The sequence below is a fragment of the Acipenser ruthenus genome, chromosome 45, assembly GCF_902713425.1.
Source record: "Acipenser ruthenus chromosome 45, fAciRut3.2 maternal haplotype, whole genome shotgun sequence".
Taxonomy (NCBI): domain Eukaryota; kingdom Metazoa; phylum Chordata; class Actinopteri; order Acipenseriformes; family Acipenseridae; genus Acipenser; species Acipenser ruthenus.
Window position 1 is genome coordinate 1,188,890 of NC_081233.1, and position 21,885 is coordinate 1,210,774.

At 39.4% G+C, this 21,885-nt stretch overlaps 1 protein-coding gene and 1 non-coding gene across 2 annotated transcripts; one reads left to right on the plus strand and one right to left on the minus strand.

The window, feature by feature from the left end:
* The first annotated feature begins 2,916 nt into the window (after positions 1-2,916).
* LOC117409885 (small nucleolar RNA U3) lies at positions 2,917-3,134 on the plus strand. Its single transcript, XR_004545610.3, has one exon. It is a non-coding gene; the product is annotated as a small nucleolar RNA U3 (small nucleolar RNA).
* Positions 3,135-9,796: 6,662 nt separating this feature from the next.
* On the minus strand, positions 9,797-17,560 carry LOC117414332 (interferon-induced very large GTPase 1-like). Its single transcript, XM_034917010.2, has one exon. The coding sequence runs from the start codon at positions 17,233-17,235 to the stop codon at positions 10,309-10,311; it is 6,927 nt and encodes a 2,308-aa protein (XP_034772901.2). The 5' UTR covers positions 17,236-17,560; the 3' UTR covers positions 9,797-10,308.
* Positions 17,561-21,885: the final 4,325 nt, after the last annotated feature.

A 21,885-nucleotide genomic window follows, 5' to 3' on the forward strand; every position in this document is an offset into this window, starting at 1 on the left:
TAAGACCGTAATGACTTGAAAGGTAAACGAGGGGCAGCTGCAAGTAATAAGGCAGCTGCAACCGTTTACCTAGATATCATGCGGGATTACATATAGGGGCCAGGGTAACGCTGTTCTTTTCCTTCGTTTGGGTTAAACGCTTGGAGAGAGAAGGGCTGAGAGAGGAGCTCTCAGAGTGAATTGTGTTCGTGTTTTGTGTTATTGTGTCTGTCCGTGAAACTGTCTGTTTTCGTGTTCACTATTAGACAGTTAAGCACACCTCCGGAGCTGTCGGCAGGGTCAGCACGATCCGGAGCACCACTACACTCCACACAAACCTGTGTCTGCACCGAGCACCTGCACGTCTGCACGCACCTAGGACTGGTGACCGCGTCTTGTGTTTTGTTCGTGACTGTGCCCAGTTTTTGTTATCCCCGCGCTTTACACATTGTTGTGTATAGCCGGGGATTTATTATTTAACGGTCACTGGACCTGGATTACCAATTAATGCACCTTGTTCACTGAAATACCGTTGTCTGTTCATCACTCCTGCACCGCATCACCGCTACACCGGTTCCCCTTACCAGACACTTTGCCACAATTACACACTGCCATTGAAATAACACATGCATTACACACTGCCATTGGAATAATACATGCATTACACACTGCCATTGAAAGAACACATGCATTACACACTGCCATTGAAAGAACACATGCATTACACACTGCCATTGAAATAATACATGCATTACACACTGCCATTGAAATAACACATGCATTGCACACTGCCATTGAAATAATACATGCATTACACACTGCCATTGAAATAATACATGCATTACACACTGCCATTGAAATAATACATGCATTACACACTGCCATTGAAATAACACATGCATTGCACACTGCCATTGAAATAATACATGCATTACACACTGCCATTGAAATAATACATGCATTACACACTGCCATTGAAAGAACACATGCATTACACACTGCCATTGAAAGAACACATGCATTACACACTGCCATTGAAAGAACACATGCATTACACACTGCCATTGAAATAACACATGCATTACACACTGCCATTGAAATAATACATGCATTACACACTGCCATTGAAATAACACATGCATTACACACTGCCATTGAAATAATACATGCATTACACACTGCCATTGAAATAATACATGCATTACACACTGCCATTGAAATAACACATGCATTACACACTGCCATTGAAATAACACATGCATTACACACTGCCATTGAAATAACACATGCATTACACACTGCCATTGAAATAATACATGCATTACACACTGCCATCGAAAGAACACATGCATTACACACTGCCATCGAAATAACACATGCATTACACACTGCCATCGAAATAATACATGCATTACACACTGCCATTGAAATAACACATGCATTGCACACTGCCATCGAAATAACACATGCATTACACACTGCCATCGAAATAACACATGCATTACACACTGCCATTGAAATAATACATGCATTACACACTGCCATTGAAATAACACATGCATTACACACTGCCATTGAAAGAACACATGCATTACACACTGCCATTGAAAGAACACATGCATTACACACTGCCATTGAAAGAACACATGCATTACACACTGCCATTGAAAGAACACATGCATTACACACTGCCATTGAAAGAACACATGCATTACACACTGCCATTGAAATAATACATGCATTACACACTGCCATTGAAATAATACATGCATTACACACTGCCATTGAAATAATACATGCATTACACACTGCCATTGAAATAATACATGCATTACACACTGCCATTGAAATAACACATGCATTACACACTGCCATTGAAATAACACATGCAATACACTGCTATTCTAAATGCACGGTTTATGATTCTAAGCTCCATACTTCTGGTATCACTGACCTGAAAAGTATCCCAGCAAAAGTAAAAAATTATAAAATGAAAACCTTTAATATCCAATCACTTTTCTACATCAAGTGATTTTCATTTCATTTGTAATTCTTGCCATTTTCTAAAGAACTTGCTGTTTTTCATATAGTTGACACATTAGATTTGATCAATCTGTCGAGGTCGTTATATTTATTGATCATTATAAAATATGGGGTACACCCTACACTATCTCGAGGACGTGACCTGTAGCAGAAACAATAATAATAACACAACAGCAGACAACATATATTAAACATGACGTGGTGAAAATGAATGGCATGTCCATTTTAATATGCAGTAGTAGCTGTTTGTAAAAGTTGACACCCATATAAAAATGTCTAAGAGATGGGAATCTGATCTACAAGTGCTGGGCAAACATGAAATATTGACTGTGGAAGTGGAGTCTTATTTTTTTCAACATGTGTAAGCCCAGTTGTGCCATTTCCCTCAGATTATTTAAACAAGATCATGTTCCAATATTGATTACATTTGTTGAAGCTCAACATAAAGATTGTTTGAAAAAAAAAAAAAAGATCCACTCTGGTCCGATTTGAACCAAAACACTTGAAAATAATTGGAAGCAAATATCTGTCAACTTATGAAGAGGCTGAAACTTACAGTATCTTTGCAGTTTGAACAGGCAGGCTATGACATCACATGGAATGATGGTGATGCAATAACCCATGGAATACAATCCCAGTTCTCACATGTGCAATCCACTGTTTCAGCAGAACAAGTGCAAAGGGGCTGCTAACACACTACCAACACAGTCGTGCAGCAGTGCACTGTCTGCTGGTATTGTTGCCCATTGCATCAACACTGATCTGGCTGGCCAGTTCGACTATTTGTACATTATGTTATTGTACACCTCACTGGACTACAGCGATTGCATTATATGAAAGTGCTCCTGTTTATTTGTCACCAGCACAGCTGGAGACGGACGGCCAATTGCACATAAAACAATACTTTCAGGGATTATTTCTATAGTGATTTACTATCGAAATGCGTTTGTTAAGTCTTTGTGTTCGCTATCCACGAGGAGGAGTGGGAGTGTTCGTTTTTTTAGCGTGAATGGCACAGCGAGTGTTGTTTTTCACCAACTGCTCGCTGTTATTGATGACCGCTCCAGTGTTCCTTGGGGGGGGCTGGAGGAAGCGGACACGTTCTGAGCGGATGTCCTATCAAGAGGCACAAAAGACTAACTACAGTTGCAAAGCACTGCTGCTTTTTTGATGACTGATAGTGTCACCAGTCGTCAAAGCATGAGGCTTCTTAATCTAATACCTTATTTCTAGTAAATTTTTGATTTATTGGTAGCCAACTACACCACGTGGTGATGGCCTGGCACCAGGACCCGAATTTCATCATGCTTACAGAGGTTCGTTTTAAAATGTGACAAGTTGGAAACCTCCAGAGACGCTCACCACACCAAGAGGCAGACACAAATTACACTGTATAAAACACTTTATTAAAACAGCACAATAAACCAGTAAATTAAATTACAAAATAAAAACCCAAACATAACACCCACTACAGTGGCTAGGGTGTAAAGTAACAAAATAAATTAATAAAACCCTCCTATACTAGCTAAGGAGCTAAAGTTCCAATTCGCTCAATCTCCACTTGAGTCCCCAGGAGCATGTGAACAGCATCTTGCTGACTCCGCAAAATCCCTGTCTTTCATTTCAAGACATAACATAACATAACATGCACCCCCTGCTGGAGAAAAGGGAAAGAAAGCAAACAGCAGCAGTAATCCATGCCAACAGCACTTAGACCTTTTCAATAACACACCTTGCCAGACAGGCTGAAAGGATGGCATTATAAAAAGGGCAAATTAAAATCATATCTAAAATCCCACAGAAAGATAGAAGCACTTCCAAACCAGAATCAATACAACCAATGAGAAGAAAGGATGCACCAGGGTTCACTGTAACAACTAGGTTTGCTGACAATTCTAAAATCACACTGCAATTTCCTTTAGTGCACCCCACTGTCCAGGTAGCAGCCACAGTCCAATACTTCAGTCCACAATCACAAGGCGCACCATGATTCTTTTCCCCAGTTCTCCCAGTCTCCTGGTTCATGCTGTGCTGCTTATAAACCCAGTTGGCCACTCCTATTCCTGCTCAAGACCAATCAGACACCCCCAATATCTAACCAGCACTAGCACCGGCTCAAAAACTACATTTCCCCAAATCTACCAGGAAATATCTACATAATGCGCGGGTTGATGACGTCACACTCCTGCTTGTCCTCAGTCATAGTACTACGTGCAATTCAAACAAATAAATAATATGGTGCTCTCACAAAAAAAAAAAAAACTTAAATACGCGATAAACCAGTAAAATAGTGTTATTAATAATACAAACAGTGCGAAATTGGAGACTGGCTGGAGACTAAATTGTCATTCTGTGACATCATCATAAGTTCCTTCATTCCGATTCCAAACGTGGTGCTTTCTCAATGCAAGATGCAGGCATAGCAGAGCTGTATAAAATCCCATGCACTGTATAATATTTCCAGAGTGACGCTGACTGGCGAAACGGGCAAGAGAAAAGCTGGGCACTTTTAACACATACTGAAGAATTTCGGCGCTGAAAACTTAAAAAAAAAAGTAAAATACAACGCTTGAGAGACGGGATCGGTCAAATGTGACCAACCTGTGCTGGACGTATACATTGCGTTCGGTGCTTCAGGGGGGTTAATTGAACTAATTAATTTGACTTTTCAAATTGTTTAGCAGCCTATAAAAAGTTGGAGAAATCAAGTTCCTTGTTATGCAATTTTAGAGTTAGCTTGAAATCTCTCCCAACTGTATAAAAAATTAAAAGATCAGACCAGGCAAAATCTTCGTTCAGTTTCGGGTTCAATGAAGTAATTGAGAGCAGCGCAGTTGTTGGAACAAAAAACAGCAGGGCAGGCAGGGTTGAGAAGCACTTCTGTAGTACATCAATAGCAGTGTGTTAGGATTATATTCATACCTGCAAATCACATCTAACCTTCAGAGCAGCTCATTGCGAGCCAGAAGATATTCAATATTATATAAGCGGTTTTAAATTGGAAATGTTTGTGAGATTAAAAACTTACTTAAATAATAATAACAACAACAACCAACATTACCGGTAACCTCCTTTGTTTGCTCATAAACTTGATGTCTATAAATCAAGGGATTATTTTAATAACTACCCTTCATTTACTATTTTATATTCCTCAATCTTTCAATAAAATTCCAATTTTGACTATTTGTTTTTTATATTGACAGTAAACCTGCACACACACAAACACACTGTTTAACAGCAATCAATCCTTATTTTTGGAGTCGCCAATCATTTATTTTACCCCCGTTTTTCACTCCAATTTGGAATGCCCAGTTGTTTTTAAGTCCCCGTCTGTCTCACCGCTGCTGCCCCGCAGTGACTCGGCTGGGAGAGGCGAAGTCAATCGCACTCAAGCAAGCCTCTTCCGAAACGTGCTTCAAGTTGTCAAGCCGCCCGCTTTCTTTCTTTCACACTGCAAGCCCACCAGACGAGTCGCGATGAGGGAGGACTAATGTGAATTACTCTCAGCCGATTCGCTTGCTTTCTTTCTCTTTCTTTCTCTTTTTCTTAATCAAACCCCCCACACCCCAACCCGTTTTTTACACTCAGTGACTAGTCATCATGCTACTGCCCAGGTATAAATAGTTTTACGTGATAACAGGATATTTGAGACATTTTACTTTAGACAATAATCATGATTATCGTGATCATTTACAGGCAATAATCAATAACTGAGAGTTTCATTATCGCACATCCCTACTTCAGAATATGATAAAGCAAAAGAACACGATACTTATAAGCAAAGACAGGGGTCAGTGTTAATATTTAACTTTATCTACAGGTACAGATTTATTTTAAATTCTTAAATCTGTTGTAAGTTGGAATGACTCTGTAGCAGGGCGGTAGGAAAGCCCTGCTTACATGTATTATTTGTTTATTTTAGAACGGGGTTCCCCCTCCGCCCCGATCTTATTTCGTGGTTTGTTTATTATGATTTATGTTTGTATTTATTGTATGACGGCGAAGCGCCGTGTGTGTGTGTGTGTTTTGTTTTTGCAGCGTGGATGGGGAACCCCATCCACGTTTAATTAAAACTCGTGCAGAAGGTGTCCATCTCCCGAATTAATTAAGTGATTAATTTGTTGCTAATCGGGAGATGGTCACCTGTTATAAAAAGCCTGCAGCGCTCTGCACTCCGGGTGGGGTGTTCAGAGGAGCGAGCACGAGCACGAGCACGAGCACGAGCACGAGCACGAGCACGAGCACGAGCACGAGCACGAGCACGAGCGATCAGTAAAGGATCAGTAAAGGATCAGTAAAGGATCAGTAAAGGATCAGTAAAGGATCAGTAAAGGATCAGTAAAGGCGAATGCCCAGCCTGACCTTAGTTATAGGTATTATTTTGTGTTCGCGATTTGTTTTTGTTCATCTTTTTGTTTTGCTCTGTGAGCAGTGTTTTTGTTTAAATATTTTATTTGTTTTTTGTGTGTTTAATAAACGGCGCACGCCGCGCCTGTAAACTGCAGATACCTTTGTTTTCTTCGTCCTTCTTCTGGTCTGACGTCACCGCTCAGCCATTTCCTGCCACAGACCCGTAACAGTGTTTAACAGTGTTGACATGTATCTCTTGTTTGGCTTCATGATCCATGTGGTCAGCAGCCTGGAACCACATGATATTAGTAGAGGGTTTCATCTTACAGATAACATTTTCTCAATTATTTTTAAGTAACATTGGTGACGCTAAGATAATATATAGTGTCTCCCTAAACACAACTGAAATTGAAAATGAAAGTAACAGAAGAGTAGAAAACATTGCTGCAGCTATTAAAGAACTTGAGAGCAGTGCAGTCCTCACCTCCTCTTCATCTCTCCTTCTACCAGGTTCTGTACCTTTCTCCTCTTTCCTCTTGATGAAGCCCTAACACTGTGATATACAGCCTTCATATACCCATCCGGTACATGATTACTGCATCCTACAATTCAAGACAAAAGATGAAGTGAACTGTTTTGCAGTTTCAAAAAAAGATTACATCCCTCTTGAACTGTTTGAGATACTGTCTTCATATGGATGGATATCCATGAAGGCAGCATACATATCATGCTTTATATATATATATATATATATATATATATATATATATATATATATATACACACACGTATGTCAATGAAATGCTGCAGGTCCCCAGTACCTACCTTCTGAACTCGCGTGTTTGTAAACTGATTTGTGTTCAGTCAATATGTACAAGCAGAGTGAATCTCTTACTGTGCGTGTTCTTGGATCCCATTTATGTGACTGAAGTCCTGTTCAAAACTACAAGTGTCTAGACTGGCTAACTCATGTACTCCTCGCTGTTAAGTTGGCACCAACATATTGCACTGCCATTGTGTTATCTTCACAAAACCCAGAGTATTGAGATTCCAATTCAGAACCATTGATTTGCTCAGAAAACCTTTGCCCAGTTTTGGACAGCTCAGTTAAAAATATGCTCTTCCCATACAGGGTTATGAACTTTTGCTATTACGACGTTTGTACTTTCGAATAATCAAGCAAATGCATTACCTGCTGCTCTGTTCTCACATGACTGCACTGCAAAGACTAATGTGTAATGCGTTCCTATTGCGAAAGTTAACAAATCAGATACCAAGAAAAAGCTGCTAAAATTACACAATATTAAAAATAAGTAGTCTGATGTCCAAAAAAAGGTATTCATCATAAACAAGTAACAGAAAACACAAAACAGTTACTATATTAAAACAAAAAATTGTGTAATAAGTAAAATGCACCAGCCATGGACACTGACAGTTCTCACCACGGACCCGTTGCCAGTCTCTGCTTGAAGAGAGTTTTAAGTGATTAAACATGAGATAATAATTATTTAAATATGTTAACGCGTCATTCCATATCAACTCAACCAGTGACATTGCCCGTCCGTCTCAGATTTTCCTAGAAAGATTCACCTGGGGGTTTTCAGACACGCTGAGTTCAGAAATGATAGGCATAATTTTTTTTTTTAATTTCCCCTTTAACCCTAACCCTAACCTTGCAAAGGTCAACCTAAAGTGAGAAAGGGACCTTGAACAGAAAACTTGAAGACTTGGGACTTCGTTGTTACAATGAAACATATGAAACTACCAAAACCTTACTTAGTTGGATAAAAAACAAAAAGTGAAAGTAAAGTTGTTTTTTTGTAAGTTGTGATGCCAGCCTAGGGGGATAATTGATTGATTGTGAAAACACCATTGGCTTTATTCTTATGCTGGCCAATCAGTCAGTTTCAGGCACAGCTGAAAGTCTTTGGTTGAGGAGGTCTTCGATAACACAGACAGCTGTGTTTAAATGGTGCTGTAAACATGGAAGATTTTTTTTTTTTTAAGAAAAACAGTGAATTTAGTTTTTAAAATCCAACTAAGGTTTTGGTAGTTTCAAATGTATCATCGTAACATTGAAGTCCCATATGCAAGTTCATAACCCCTCAGCTCCAAGCAAGTGCCAGTCTAAGCACACATTGTTACTTTTCCTCTAGATCAATCCTCAGAGAATGCAAAATTGAAGAAATAACCAGTTTGGATAGAACTATGAGGTACTTTAGCCTCACCAAAGTGCCCATAAGCAATGCTCAATGCATGACAAATGCAACTTCAAACATCTGCCAAATCCCCAGATACCATAATATTTTGCTTGATGCTTGTAGATCTAATCAAACTCTATCCAAACATTTCTTTGGGTGATTTTTTTGAGTCCCCCCACGCAAGTTATTACGGCCTAAACTTGGTACAAATAGCAAAAATTCAAATTTCAGGGGGTTTAATGACCAGTGGTGGGACTTGAAACCAAAAGTGTTTCACAGAATTTGGAAGACTGGTTCCTAAGGGTCTTTCAGCAATACTTACATTTTAGGACCCACACCCCCTACAGGGTAAAGGGTTAGGCTGAAGTTCGAATAAAATGTGTCAGTCACCCCTCATCTGGCAATTTGCCAGAAGTGAGTAGGGTGCTCCTAGAATTTTTCCTGAAATTCAATACGAGAAGAACGAGGTGCTACATATGATTGTAGCATCTCAATTGCGCCCAGGGTGATATTTCTGGTCAAGGTCCCTTTCTCACTTTAGGTTGATCTTTGCAAGGTCACAGGTCAAAGGGGAAATTTAAAAAAAAAATGGCTATAATTTCTGAACTCAGCGTGTCAGAAAACACCCACGTGAATTTTTCTAGGAAAATCTGAGATGGACGGGCAACGAAATGTCCCTTTTCTGGATGAGTTGGTGTGGAATGACCCTTACACATTATTATTTATTGTTTTTATAATTTGGAATTGCCAATTCTTTTTACTCTCGTTTTCTCCCAATTTGGAATATCCAATTGTTTTTAAGACCTTGTCTCAGCGCTGCAACTCCGGTATCAACTCGGGAGAGATGAAGACAAGCACCTGCGTCCTCTGAAACATGTGCCGCCAACCGACCTTTTACACACTGCATACCCACGGCTAAGCCACCCGACCTATCGTGCAACACAGATCAAGTGACAGTGACTCTCCCCACCCGGGCAGCGCTCGGCCAATTGTGCGCCACCCCCTGGGAAATCCCGGCCACGCCAGAATAGCACGGATTCGACCCAGTGATCTCCGGGCTATAGGGTGCATCAAACTAAAGTAAAAGAAACAAATTACTATGATAGCTTTTCTTTAGTCAATAAGAAAGAGTTTCTGAATGCAATTAATGAATTAAATGAGAATCTATTAAAGAGTCATTATTACACACACACAGAATCGTGAAGAAATTTGCTGCTAAAGTTTTATTCAGGGAATCGGAGTACACAGGAATTACTACATACGTTACATTGTTGTGGTACTTGTCAAAATAATCACACAATCAAGTCACTAGGGAATGCAATTACAAGAGATTAACAGAAGCACATTTCTATATATTTGTGTGCGATTATTTTCAAACTACAGATACAACAGTGACAATAATAATAAGGTGTTGTATTCAAAAGTAAAAGTTTAATGGTAAATAATAACTCTGCAATGCCACATGAATGATTTTAGCCCTAATTTGGTAGCTATAATTATTTAAGTTTGTGAAGATATACTGACACAAAATATCATGACATTAAAAACATTACAAATTCAAACAAAATTAATCCAAATACATTTTCAGCTTTGTGCAAAGCAAAATAATGAAAAATAACTTTTGTTCATTTTACTTATTAGGTTATGTATTTTTCTTCTTCTAAAATAACACATTTGTTGGAGGATGATATATAACTAATATACCATACAAGACTTGCCTTACAAGATATCTTGTTCACAGGTCTAAGCTTTCAATAGCTGCACTTTTTGTGATGGTCTTCCACTGAGCTGGAATCTCACCCTGTTCATGGAATGTTTTTGAATAGTTGTTTTCCAGGTTTGATTGGAATTGACACACAAACCATTTCCAGTATGGTTGTAACGAGCTGTCTGGTGTAATGCTCCACTTTGCATAGCTGGGCCCAGCTTCCCTGTAATTTCTGAAAGGAATGCTTTTGTCATCACTCAGTTCCAGCCGAGAGTCACTAGCTACAAGGCTAGAGCAAATATCTACAACTAGACTGCCAGTTTCGTACCATTCTGCACCAGATATTCCTTGAGGGCGATGGAAGCCGACACTGTGATCTCCATCGTGACCCGAGATCGTGTTTGTGCAGATCGCACTGCAAAAAGGACACTTCTCCCAGCATCCACAGAGGTGATCAAGCAGTTTTTCTTGAATTTCTGTCCTGGATGATTTTGTATTTGTTGAAGATTCCATACTAAAGTCCTTTTCTAAATCTTTAACAACATGTTCCAGCACTGTAGTCATTGCTTCTTCAAGAAACTTGATATCATTGATCTCCTGATATTCAACACTTTTCAAGTCACGTCTTGTGAACTCTAGGTCTTCTTTGAGCTGCAAACAAAACTCATCCAGCCACATTGGAACATCGCCATTTTTGTCTTGAACCACTTCAGTTGATTTAGAAATTGCGAACAAAACACGGATCTTATAATGCTCAAGACTTTTTCTGAAGACTTTAAGTATTCTGGGATCTTTCCCATGCCAGCAATAATTGTCAATGGATTGGTTAATAAATTCCTTAAAATACTGTTTTGGAAAATGTATGTATTCCATAAACTTATCAAAGTTTTCATCTTCTGCCAGAGTTTTCAGAATGTGGCTTTCCAGATTGGATCTATTGCCCTTAAAGGCAGGAGTGTTGGACCTGATTTCACCTGCTAGGTCTGCATTTGTTTTATTATAGACCTCCTGACGGATTGCCTCTTTTAACTGGCTACCGACAAAGTCAGCTAGCCCAGTGGTGGATGTCGCACCCTTGCAGAAGTTTGCAAAGATCCCGAAGTAGCCCTCTTTCTTATTTGTCAGGTATGTTAGTGGATCATTAGCTGCTTGGAAGGCATTGTGCATTTCTTGAAACCTCTGTGCTGCTTGATAACATAACATTAAACATAAATCTGTTTTGTAATCGTTTTTAAACACAAATCTTTTTTCCTTAGATTGAAAATCTTGTATATCCTTGCCTATTTTATTGACAATTTCATGTATGAAGGTTGGACTGTAATCACTATTGGCACGCTCCTTTACTGCAATACTTTCAGTAACACTGTGGATTATGTCTCGTGTCAACCTTATGGAAAGCTGGTTAGCTTTTTCTACTGTGATCATTTTATTCAAGCACCGGAAATGTTTGTTTATCGATATGTAATTGGAGAAATTCAAGAAAGACTGTAAGTTTTTATATGAGCCACTCTCCATTCTTGTAGAAAGAGACTCACCTGCGAAACACTCAAAGAGAATTTGATCAGTCTCAATTTTGACATCTGTCTTTTTAGCAGGGGGCATGTCTGAAGACACAGCATACACCCAATCCGACCACAACTTTTGAAATTCACTCTTTAGTTTATCTTCATCCAAATCTTTGGCTTTAAGTCTCAGCGCCAGCTCTTTGCTCCGCTGCAGCAGTTGATCTTCATATTTAGATTTCTTTTCCTCCAAATCCCAACAACTTTTCTTCTGCCGAACAAGTTTGTCAAATTTCCTTTTAGTTTCTCCAATGATCTGATCTTTAACATCTGCAAGTTGCTGTTCAATTTTTCTTTTCCATTGAATCAGTATCTCTCGGTCATTGTCTTCCGAAAAATAACATTCCATCTCTTTTGTGACAGCATTGTATTCTGCCTTCATGTCTGATTCAAGGTCCTTCTTTTCCACAACTTCTCCTCTGTCATGCTCAATTTTAATCTTCAGTTTGTTTTCAATGTCAAGCATCTGACTTCTCAGTCTCCAAGTCCAGTCCGCATACATTTCCTCTAATTTCCTGTATGCTGCAATCTCAAGTGTGTTCTTGAAGCTAAAAACAAAGTTTTCTGCAAGGAGTGCGCTCCAGAGATCTTGGACACGTGTTTTAAACCCTGAGATCTTCAATGTATTCTGGTGTGTCACAGAACAGAGCAGCATCCGTTTCAGTTTCTGAATGTGTTCACTGTAGCTTGGATTAGGAGGTGCCATTGGTGGATTACCTTCCCAAAGATGAGCAAAGTAGTGGATGTGTGTGTTAACATCAAATCTGATGACATCACTAAAGCAGCTAACATCACACAGCTCCTGCTTCGCAGCTGTACGGGACATGTCATCTAATTTTTCGAGCATTCGCCTTTTTCCTTCCATGTTTTTGTCTCCTGCAGTCACTTCTCCAACGTTCTGGTGCACAAACATGCAGCTGGGGGTCAGATGTATTTGCTTCATTCTCAGAAATGCCTGAACAGCAATTTGAATAACATCTTGCATATCAGAGGGGTTCTCTCCAAATATATTTATCAAGGTCAAGTTACCAAGACCAATGACAAAGGTTGCTAACTCATTGTCATGGTTAAGAGTTGATTTGCCAACTTCTAAAGTCCGAAGGCCTTCTGTGTCTACCACAAGAACATAATCCAACTCCTTCTCTTGTCTCAGCTCCTCCTTCACTCTGACCAGCTGCATGAAAGCCCCTCGGGTGCATCTGCCTGCACTGACTGCAAACTGGAGTCCGAACATCGCATTCAACAACGTGGACTTTCCAGTGCTCTGAATGCCCAGTACAGAAAGAACAAAGACTCTTTGGTCACCAAGCTTCTCAATGACTTTGTCAAGAACTGAGCTGATCCATTTCAGGGGCACATGTGAAGCATCCCCATCCATCAGTTCAATAGGATATCCCGAAATCATCATATCTGCAGCAATTTCTGGGAGAGAAAATCTTACTTCTTCATTTCTTGACTGGGACTCCAAAGCTTCATAAATTTGACCTAGTTCCCTTAAAAAGTGTTCAAGGCTAAAAGTAGAAGCAATTCGCTCATTCGATAACTTGTCCAGTTCCTTTTGTATGTGGTCGACGTTTTTCCCACCTTTTTTTAAAGCTTGCATCTTTGACCACGTCTCATGCTGTGTTTCATCAAGTCCCGAATGCTGTTCTGATGTAAGGTCATATAAAAATATTTCCATCCATTTGAGAAAAAACACTTTAGTAGCCTCCGAGTTGCACTGCAGATTTGTAAGAAATGTTTTAATTACATTGTTCATAGGAGAAGCTTTACTAAACTGTTTTTTTCTGATGTCATTTTTGGCCTGTTCAATGTGACTTTTGTGTTGTTCAACACTTATGTTTCCTTTGATCTGCAAACGTAAAAGCTCCTTGTTTTTCTTGCACCATGTATGCCATAGTTCCCCTTGCAGTGGTAGGTACTTGTCTTTAATGACAGACAACTTCTCACTTTTCAGTGGTGCCAGTAATGCCTCTGCTAAGGACTTGCCCTGCTTGCAGTGTTCATGGTCTTCTTCAATCAGAAAGTCAAGGTTCCTAGCAATACCCGTGCATGTCTTAATACTGGAGGTATGCTTCAGGCTGTCCAATAGACGCTTAATTGTTGTTACAAGATCCTCAACAAGGTCAGCCTCATTTCTGCTCTCAGCAGCTATTCTAATCTTTGTTCCTTGTTGTTCTTTTGGAGTTACTTTCATGTCAGCACAAAGACAGATTAGGGGCTTTGGAGATTTCAAAAGTTGTTGTAGAATTGCATTGCCTCTTTCATTTCGATCAGAGCCTGTGAGAAGGACTACATTGATGGTTGCAGTCTTGAGTAGAAATTCAAACTGTTTCTCATGTTCTCTTGCATCGCCATGAAGATTAGTGAATGCAACGCAGTCACCAAAAACGTCATCGTCCTTCCCACCTGGGAAATACCATGATATCTCCACAACCCCATCCATTAAGAGGCGAGGTGCACTGCTGCCTTTGCAGTTTCTATGGAAAAAGGTATTGTGCTTTTGATTGTTCAATAAATTGTTCAAGATCTGAGACTTTGAGGATGGAGAAGGACCAAACCGTACGAACGATACGGTCGGAAGTTCAGCTTCATAAAGTGATTGGCTTTTGCACTTTGCTGTCTTACTTTGTTGATCAGACCTTTCCGAACATTTCCAGCTCTTTTTAAGTTGCACAAAAGACCAGGAAGGAAATTCTATGTTTGATGTGAAGGGGTTGGGCACCAAACAAGGAAGTGCATACTGACAGAATGAAAGCTTTGCTGAAATGTACTGCCACAGAAAACTGTCTGCACAGTGATAAATAGCCATTTCAACATCCATGGGGTGAATGTGTTTTGGTTCATCTTCAGTATTTTGATTTATTTTTGCATTTCCGTCACAAAAAAAGTCCTCAAGACTCATTTCCACAGTTGGAGTACTGCTTGTGGTTTGCTGTGCAGTGCTTTTGAGATTGCAAAACACATCCCTCGCCTTGTAGTCCAACATCAAAAGCTTTTGCAGGAAAAAAAACAGCAATTCCTGTTCTGTGGAGGGCTGGCAGTCTTCTAAAGCCGATCTGTCAATCACAAGGATGTCAGATATTGTCATTTTCTTTGGATAGTATTTCTGAAGCCCCAGTCTTTCAATTACACCCCACTCCTTGTTTGTTAATGTTACGGATATTTCTTCTATTGTTGACACTGCCTGTGGTTTCATTTTAGAAATATCCTCCAAATCATTTGTTAAACTTCCTTCTTGATTTTGCACATTCTTAACCATTGCTTGGTCGGTTCCTTTTGAAACAGAATTCAAGTCTTCCTCAAGTCTGTCCCAACCACTGACCGGTTCAGCAGAGAAGTCAATTAGCATTGCAATTTCTTCAGATACAGTTTCTTTCAAATGAGCTTTCATGAAGGCCAAACGTTGTTTCTTCTCATAAGGAGATACTTCAGTGCAATCCGCTGCTACTGTCAACCCCGTGGAGATCAAGAAGGCTTGAGCTTTGGCAACACTTTCATTCCTAAGACTGGAATACTTGGCGTGGGCACTTTGTAGTTTACTGAGTAAGAATTCAATTTCTGGCCATCCAAGAATGTGATCAAAGGTGTTATCCTTATCAGAGTATCCTTTGACTGCACTAATTGTAAGCAATAGCAACTCTTCCTCTGTCTTCTTCATCTCTATTAAACTCTTACGTAGAGTGTAGAGAGCATCAGTAATCAGACGGGTGCTTTGGACCTTTGCGCTACGTATAGAATCCTCAGAAGAACCGCAAACATAAGAAACCTCCTGGATGTCATTTTTTGCTTGAGTTAAAAGTGTAGCCAACTGAGAAAATTCAGATACTGAAACTTCACTTGGTTGGTCATTGTTGGACTGATGAATCCATTTCACAATGCTGGATCGATTTGGGAAGTTTTCTGTGCTTACATCATAGATGTCATCTTCAAGAAGATGACGCATTAGAATCCTGATTTTAACTGTGTCATCACAAGGGGAATTTGAATGTGTTGCAACAAGTGTTGTCAAGAAATCCTGAAAATCCTCATCCGAGAGAAATCTGCTGGACCACACACTGACATTCTCCTTTTCATCAGTCAGCTTCCTTTTAAATTCAATCAGTTTCATTAAGTGCTGCTCAGCAGTAGAAACATTCCACATGCGAATGCCATGAAGGACAGCTTGTGCTTCAACTTCTAGAGTGTTTAGTTCTCCCCCACATAGAACTGCTGCTTTTTTGTCAAGCTTTGTTAACATGTCGTATGCTGCCAAAAGACTATGGGCAAGTTTCACAGCATCTCTGAAATCCTCCTTATGATTGCAAATGATTATATCCCACACAGGTACAATCTGAAGGCCTCTGTCAATAACACACCATGTCTTGTTACTGGCAATCAGACCAGCTTTCCACTGCAAGAGACTATCTGCTTCAGCTGAACCCCCTGTTTTCGATACAGAAAGCTGTATATTACGCAAAAGAGTTTCTCTGCGATCATGACTTACAGATCCTGCTGATTTTGAACATGTTACATCAACCCCTGCTGAACAGCTCAATACAGGTCCACTGTAGCTGGCACCAACATAAGTACTCAATGCTTCCGATGTCAGCGTTTTCACCTCGTTCATCTCATGTGCACTAAAGCCTTCAGAAGACGCCTTCCACCAGAATATCCCTCCGAAGTGAAGAGGCCCTTGGTTTGCATGGGTACCAAATCTGTTGAAGAATTCCAAACATCTTTGTTCGCTGAATTCTTTATTATTTTTAAGATATGCTTCATCGATACCTTTCAGCTCTCTTAGTGCTGAAGTTGACAGATGAAGTTGGTCCTTCCCAAAAAAACAGGAGGCTAGAGGAATGTAATTGTACTTTGTGGTGCAAGCGTAGCTGTGTGCAGAATCTGACTGGTGTGTTTGCTCAAATTGAGAGGAAGATTTAACATTTGTGTTGGTTTCTAAATCAAAACCCCAAAAGCCAGCTTTGGCTGAGCAGGTGATGCTGAGGCCTATTTTTTCCATGGCTTTCCTAAAAGTAGATTCTGCTTCATGGGAAGAAACTTCTTGTTGCTTGAGCAGAGGCATCTGTTCAGAGCCGGAGAGAGAGAAAGACTCGGGGACATCAAGAAGCCGCTCTCGTTTCACCATAGCATCCTCCAGTCGATTGGATTTGTAAATCCCCTCCAAAGCAAGTCCTCCTGAAGCACACTTCAAAAGCTCTTCATCAGATAGATTATCTCTTTCTAACACTGAACAATCTGCAAGGTCTAACTGCTTATGCATGTTCTCTATCAGATCCTTAAGCGGTACCCCAGAACGCACCCAGTATTCTTTGGGTACCTGTAAGGCTGACTGAAGCTGCTCTTCTTTTTCCTTCACAAGGCCATCATTGCGATTTCTTCCTTTTTCTTGCATCTGTTGAAGCTCAGCGAGTGCAGACCTGGCCTCCTGCTGTCTCTTTTTAAATGCCTCGGACCGCTCACCCTGCAACTTTCTGGACTGTGACTCCTTCTCTTGTATATTGAGGAGTTTTTTGAGGGCCTCTTTTTCCCATTCATGCTCACAGTAACGTTCTAATTTCTGATAGTCCTTGAAGCCCACGTATTGTAAAGCTTGTGCTCTGGTAATGTTAAGATGCCCCCGCAGTCTCGGCAGCCAGATGAGTGGATCGATCCCGACATCCTGGAGCTTCTTCTCAAGCTCTTCTTGATCAGACTCCTTCTGATGCTCTCCTCCTGATGTCACCTTAAAAACAGCATGTGAAATTGAGCTTATTTTATGAAACATTACGGGCTGGTTTCACGATTAGCACTACTCCTAGACTAGCCTATGTAATTTTGTCCTAACCTAAGGCTATGCTATGCTTACAGGGTTTCTGTTAAAGCTTGAAATTGGGTAACACTGGAATAAAACAAAACACCTGCCGAAATAAATACCTGCTGGAAAAAGAAAAACCCAGCGTTACCTGTAGGGTCACTGTGGCTCCATCTAGTGGTTATATCCAGAAATAACACTTTAGTGATCCATATACATATGGGTCGCGAGGTATGCTCTGGTGGGTCGATTAATTTAACAATCATTACCATATCATTCTAACATTGCCTGCAACCCCAGACCCTGCATTAGGAGTAACTTCTGCAATGATCTTTGTTGCTCTGGAGCCACAGCACTGTTTTTATTTTTCATGTTCCAGTCAGTCTGGTGCTGCAGACTTCAGGTCACGACCAAAAGAAAACCGACTTATAAGTAGCGGTCTACTTAAATAGCGGAGAAATAAAACAAATTTCACGGTTCTGTCTCGGCATAAACAGCATCATTCGTGGATATTTTGCGGCTGCATTAATGCAATATAGAAAGTATACTATATATTATATATACACACACACTGTATATACTGTGTATCTATTACATCCAAAATATAGAAATACACATTTATGCCTACCTCCATAAAACGGTCCATCTTATTCATTAAATGTTATTCAGTAGTACTTCTCAGTCGTTCTCTTGTTTACTATACAGTATTTGTAAATGTTTTTATTTCGTGTGAATTGCTTTGTGACGGTACCTGTTAAAAGCGCTATTCAAAAATAAAAATGGATTGATTGAAATGTCAGCATTCCGTACGCTGCTCAAACACACCCGGCTCTGTCTCTGATGTAAATACCAGCCTGTACATTAAGATTGCACGCTGTGTATCCACAGTGCTTGCCAACTTGAAGATAAGGAAACCGGTTGGAAACACATTTTGCTTCTTTTGTATTTGTCTATCTGATTTATTTATCTGATGCACACGTGCTGTACACATCTTACAAACTATTCAGACACCCGTTCAGTGAGCCAGTGATTGGATTAAATGATCACATGACCTCATAAAGGAGGACGTAAAGTGTTTTTGCATTGCAATCCCCGCGGAGAAGCTTTAAAACAAACAAACAAACAAATTATTAGTAATTCACAATTTTAAATAATACTTTGAAGGTTAATTTCATGGACAATCCAGTATTTCCTGATTTTCGTGAAATCATGAATTGAGTGGATTGATTGTAATAGTAATTGAATTGAGTGGATTGATTGTAATAGTAATTGCATTGAGTAGATAGATTGTAATAGTAATTGCATTGAGTGGATTGATTGTAATAGTAATTGCATTGAGTGGATTGATTGTAATAGTAATTGCATTGAGTAGATTGATTGTAATAGTAATTGCATTGAGTGGATTGATTGTAATAGTAATTGAATTGAGTGGATTGATTGTAATAGTAATTGCATTGAGTGGATTGATTGTAATAGTAATTGAATTGAGTGGATTGATTGTAATAGTAATTGCATTGAGTGGATTGATTGTAATAGTAATTGAATTGAGTGGATTGATTGTAATAGTAATTGAATTGAGTGGATTGATTGTAATAGTAATTGCATTGAGTGGATTGATTGTAATAGTAATTGCATTGAGTGGATTGATTGTAATAGTAATTGAATTGAGTGGATTGATTGTAATAGTAATTGCATTGAGTGGATTGATTGTAATAGTAATTGAATTGAGTGGATTGATTGTAATAGTAATTGCATTGAGTGGATTGATTGTAATAGTAATTGCATTGAGTAGATTGATTGTAATAGTAATTGCATTGAGTGGATTGATTGTAATAGTAATTGAATTGAGTGGATTGATTGTAATAGTAATTGAATTGAGTGGATTGATTGTAATAGTAATTGCATTGAGTGGATTGATTGTAATAGTAATTGCATTGAGTGGATTGATTGTAATAGTAATTGAATTGAGTGGATTGATTGTAATAGTAATTGCATTGAGTGGATTGATTGTAATAGTAATTGTATTGAGTGGATTGATTGTAATAGTAATTGAATTGAGTGGATTGATTGTAATAGTAATTGCATTGAGTAGATTGATTGTAATAGTAATTGTAAATCTTTTTTTTTTTTTTAATAAACAAAAAAGTGCCAAAATACTTTATTTGTTGTTGACTTTCACCTCGTGTGGAGTTTTGTTTGACTGGAGTTGGGAATAGTAAATAAAAATATAATGAGAGTCAATGGGAAGTCCCCACCAATGCAGGAATACAAACGTGTGTGTGTGTGTGTGTGTGTGTGTGTGTGTGTGTGTGGTGTGTGTGTGTGTGGTGTGTGTGTGTGTGTGTGTGTGTGTGTGTGTGTGTGTGTGGTGTGTGTGTGTGTGTGTGTGTGTGTGTGTGTGTGGTGTATGGGGGGGGGGAGGAGGGCAGGTGTTCACACTGTTTTTAATTTGAATTGCTATCTAAAGCAGCCCTGCCTTTTTTGTATTTCGCCACTGAAGAACTCACAATATGCCCCAGCTACAACAATACCATAAAACAAACGTCTTTGAAAATCCTACCCGGTACTGTAAACGACAGGGGAAACCAGGAACATTAATTGCATGGCACTGATATTACGTAGTACAAACTGTCCAATTCCTAATACTGCGTAAAATACCCACGCACACTCTCAAGGACTTGACAACCATTTTTATTCTACATTGTCGTTTTTTAGTTTTTTTTCTTTTCACTTTTCTGCGTTTGATTTCCTCTTTCTGTGTCCGTCTTAGTCAAGCCCCTTCATTTTCGGTTTTTATTTTCTATCTCTCTACCTTCCTTTAAACCTTAGTTAACAGCTGTTAAGCCTTAAATAACAGCTGTTAAGCTGCAAACTGGATAAGAGAAACACTGTTTAAATAATCAGGAGAAAACAAACACACTTCTTGAAACTAACGAAAGCAGTGGAAGTTGATAAGCTGAATTCGGCAATGATTAGACCCGAGCCAAACGAAATCCAGGTTAAAAAAGAATTATTCACATTGTTTGTGAACTCAATCAGGATATAGGAGGGTAAAAAAGAAGCAACTTCCTTTGGTAATTAGAGTTTGATTAAGAAAGCGAGTCGGCTCAAAATATGTTTGAAGGAGACATCACAGGGTGATCAAAAATAAAAACCCCAAATGAAGGGGCTTGGTCTTAATGCATGCAGTTGCTAGTTAGGACTACTTTGCTTTTTATTGTTAGAGTTCCCGGTCGCGCCACTAAATGAACCTGGTTTGACAGGTCTTAACACAGTGCTCAATTGTCTTTTCAGGACCCCACAGCGCTGTCATCAGAAGCGCTTTGATGAATATTAATGATACGACACCCCGGAATCTATGGTGACCCGTGGCGATGGGACAGGTCCTCTATAACGACACAAGACATTTGTAGGCAGTGTAGGAGGAAAATGTAATGATAGTACTCTGTACTGATCGTATATTAACCGTTTATACTTTTATAACAACATCAGTAATATTGATTCACAAAAGAAAGTATCTGTGAATATGATGTGCTTCATACATGTAATCAATGTTATTCTTGCAATGACTGTGCTTATATTAGGCACAGTATGGATGTATACTAGCAATAGAGGTCCAGAGGTTTGGTGCTTTCTTCTGCTTATTGTACAAATGCTGCTTGTAAAACTCTGGACAACGAGGACCTGCATACCAGACAGAGAAATGGGGAACTTAGGCATGGGGTCTGGAGATAGAAAACAACTCCTTATTTGGAATAGAAAATTACTGGTAAAAAGCATGATTTGTGCATGCCAGGCTTGCTATTTTTATCCTATATAAACCAATGTAAAGTTGTAACTGGCAGAGAACTCTTGCAGACTTTTGCTCTTGCATATTACAATAAAGCGACTTCTGGTTTTGAATCCGGACTTGGTGTCTGACCGTATTTATTTTCTTAATAAAGCTCCTCCGCTCCATTAGCACTGTGATCAGAATAGAGCCCACTGACTGAAATAGGCCTCAGAAAATAATTTAAATATGTACACATTTAATCTTGGATTTTGCATATTAATGATATCCCTTTTGAAATGTAAAAATGAGTCAATGTTTTATTCTTATTACTCAAAGTAAAGAGCAAACAACACTTCACAATACAGTCGACTCTCGATCTTGCGTGGGCAGATTTTCTGGTTTGCGGATCATCCCTGCTAACAGAAACACATATTGCGCATGCTCTATAGGTCAGTGTCACAAAGACGGCCGGAGTGGGT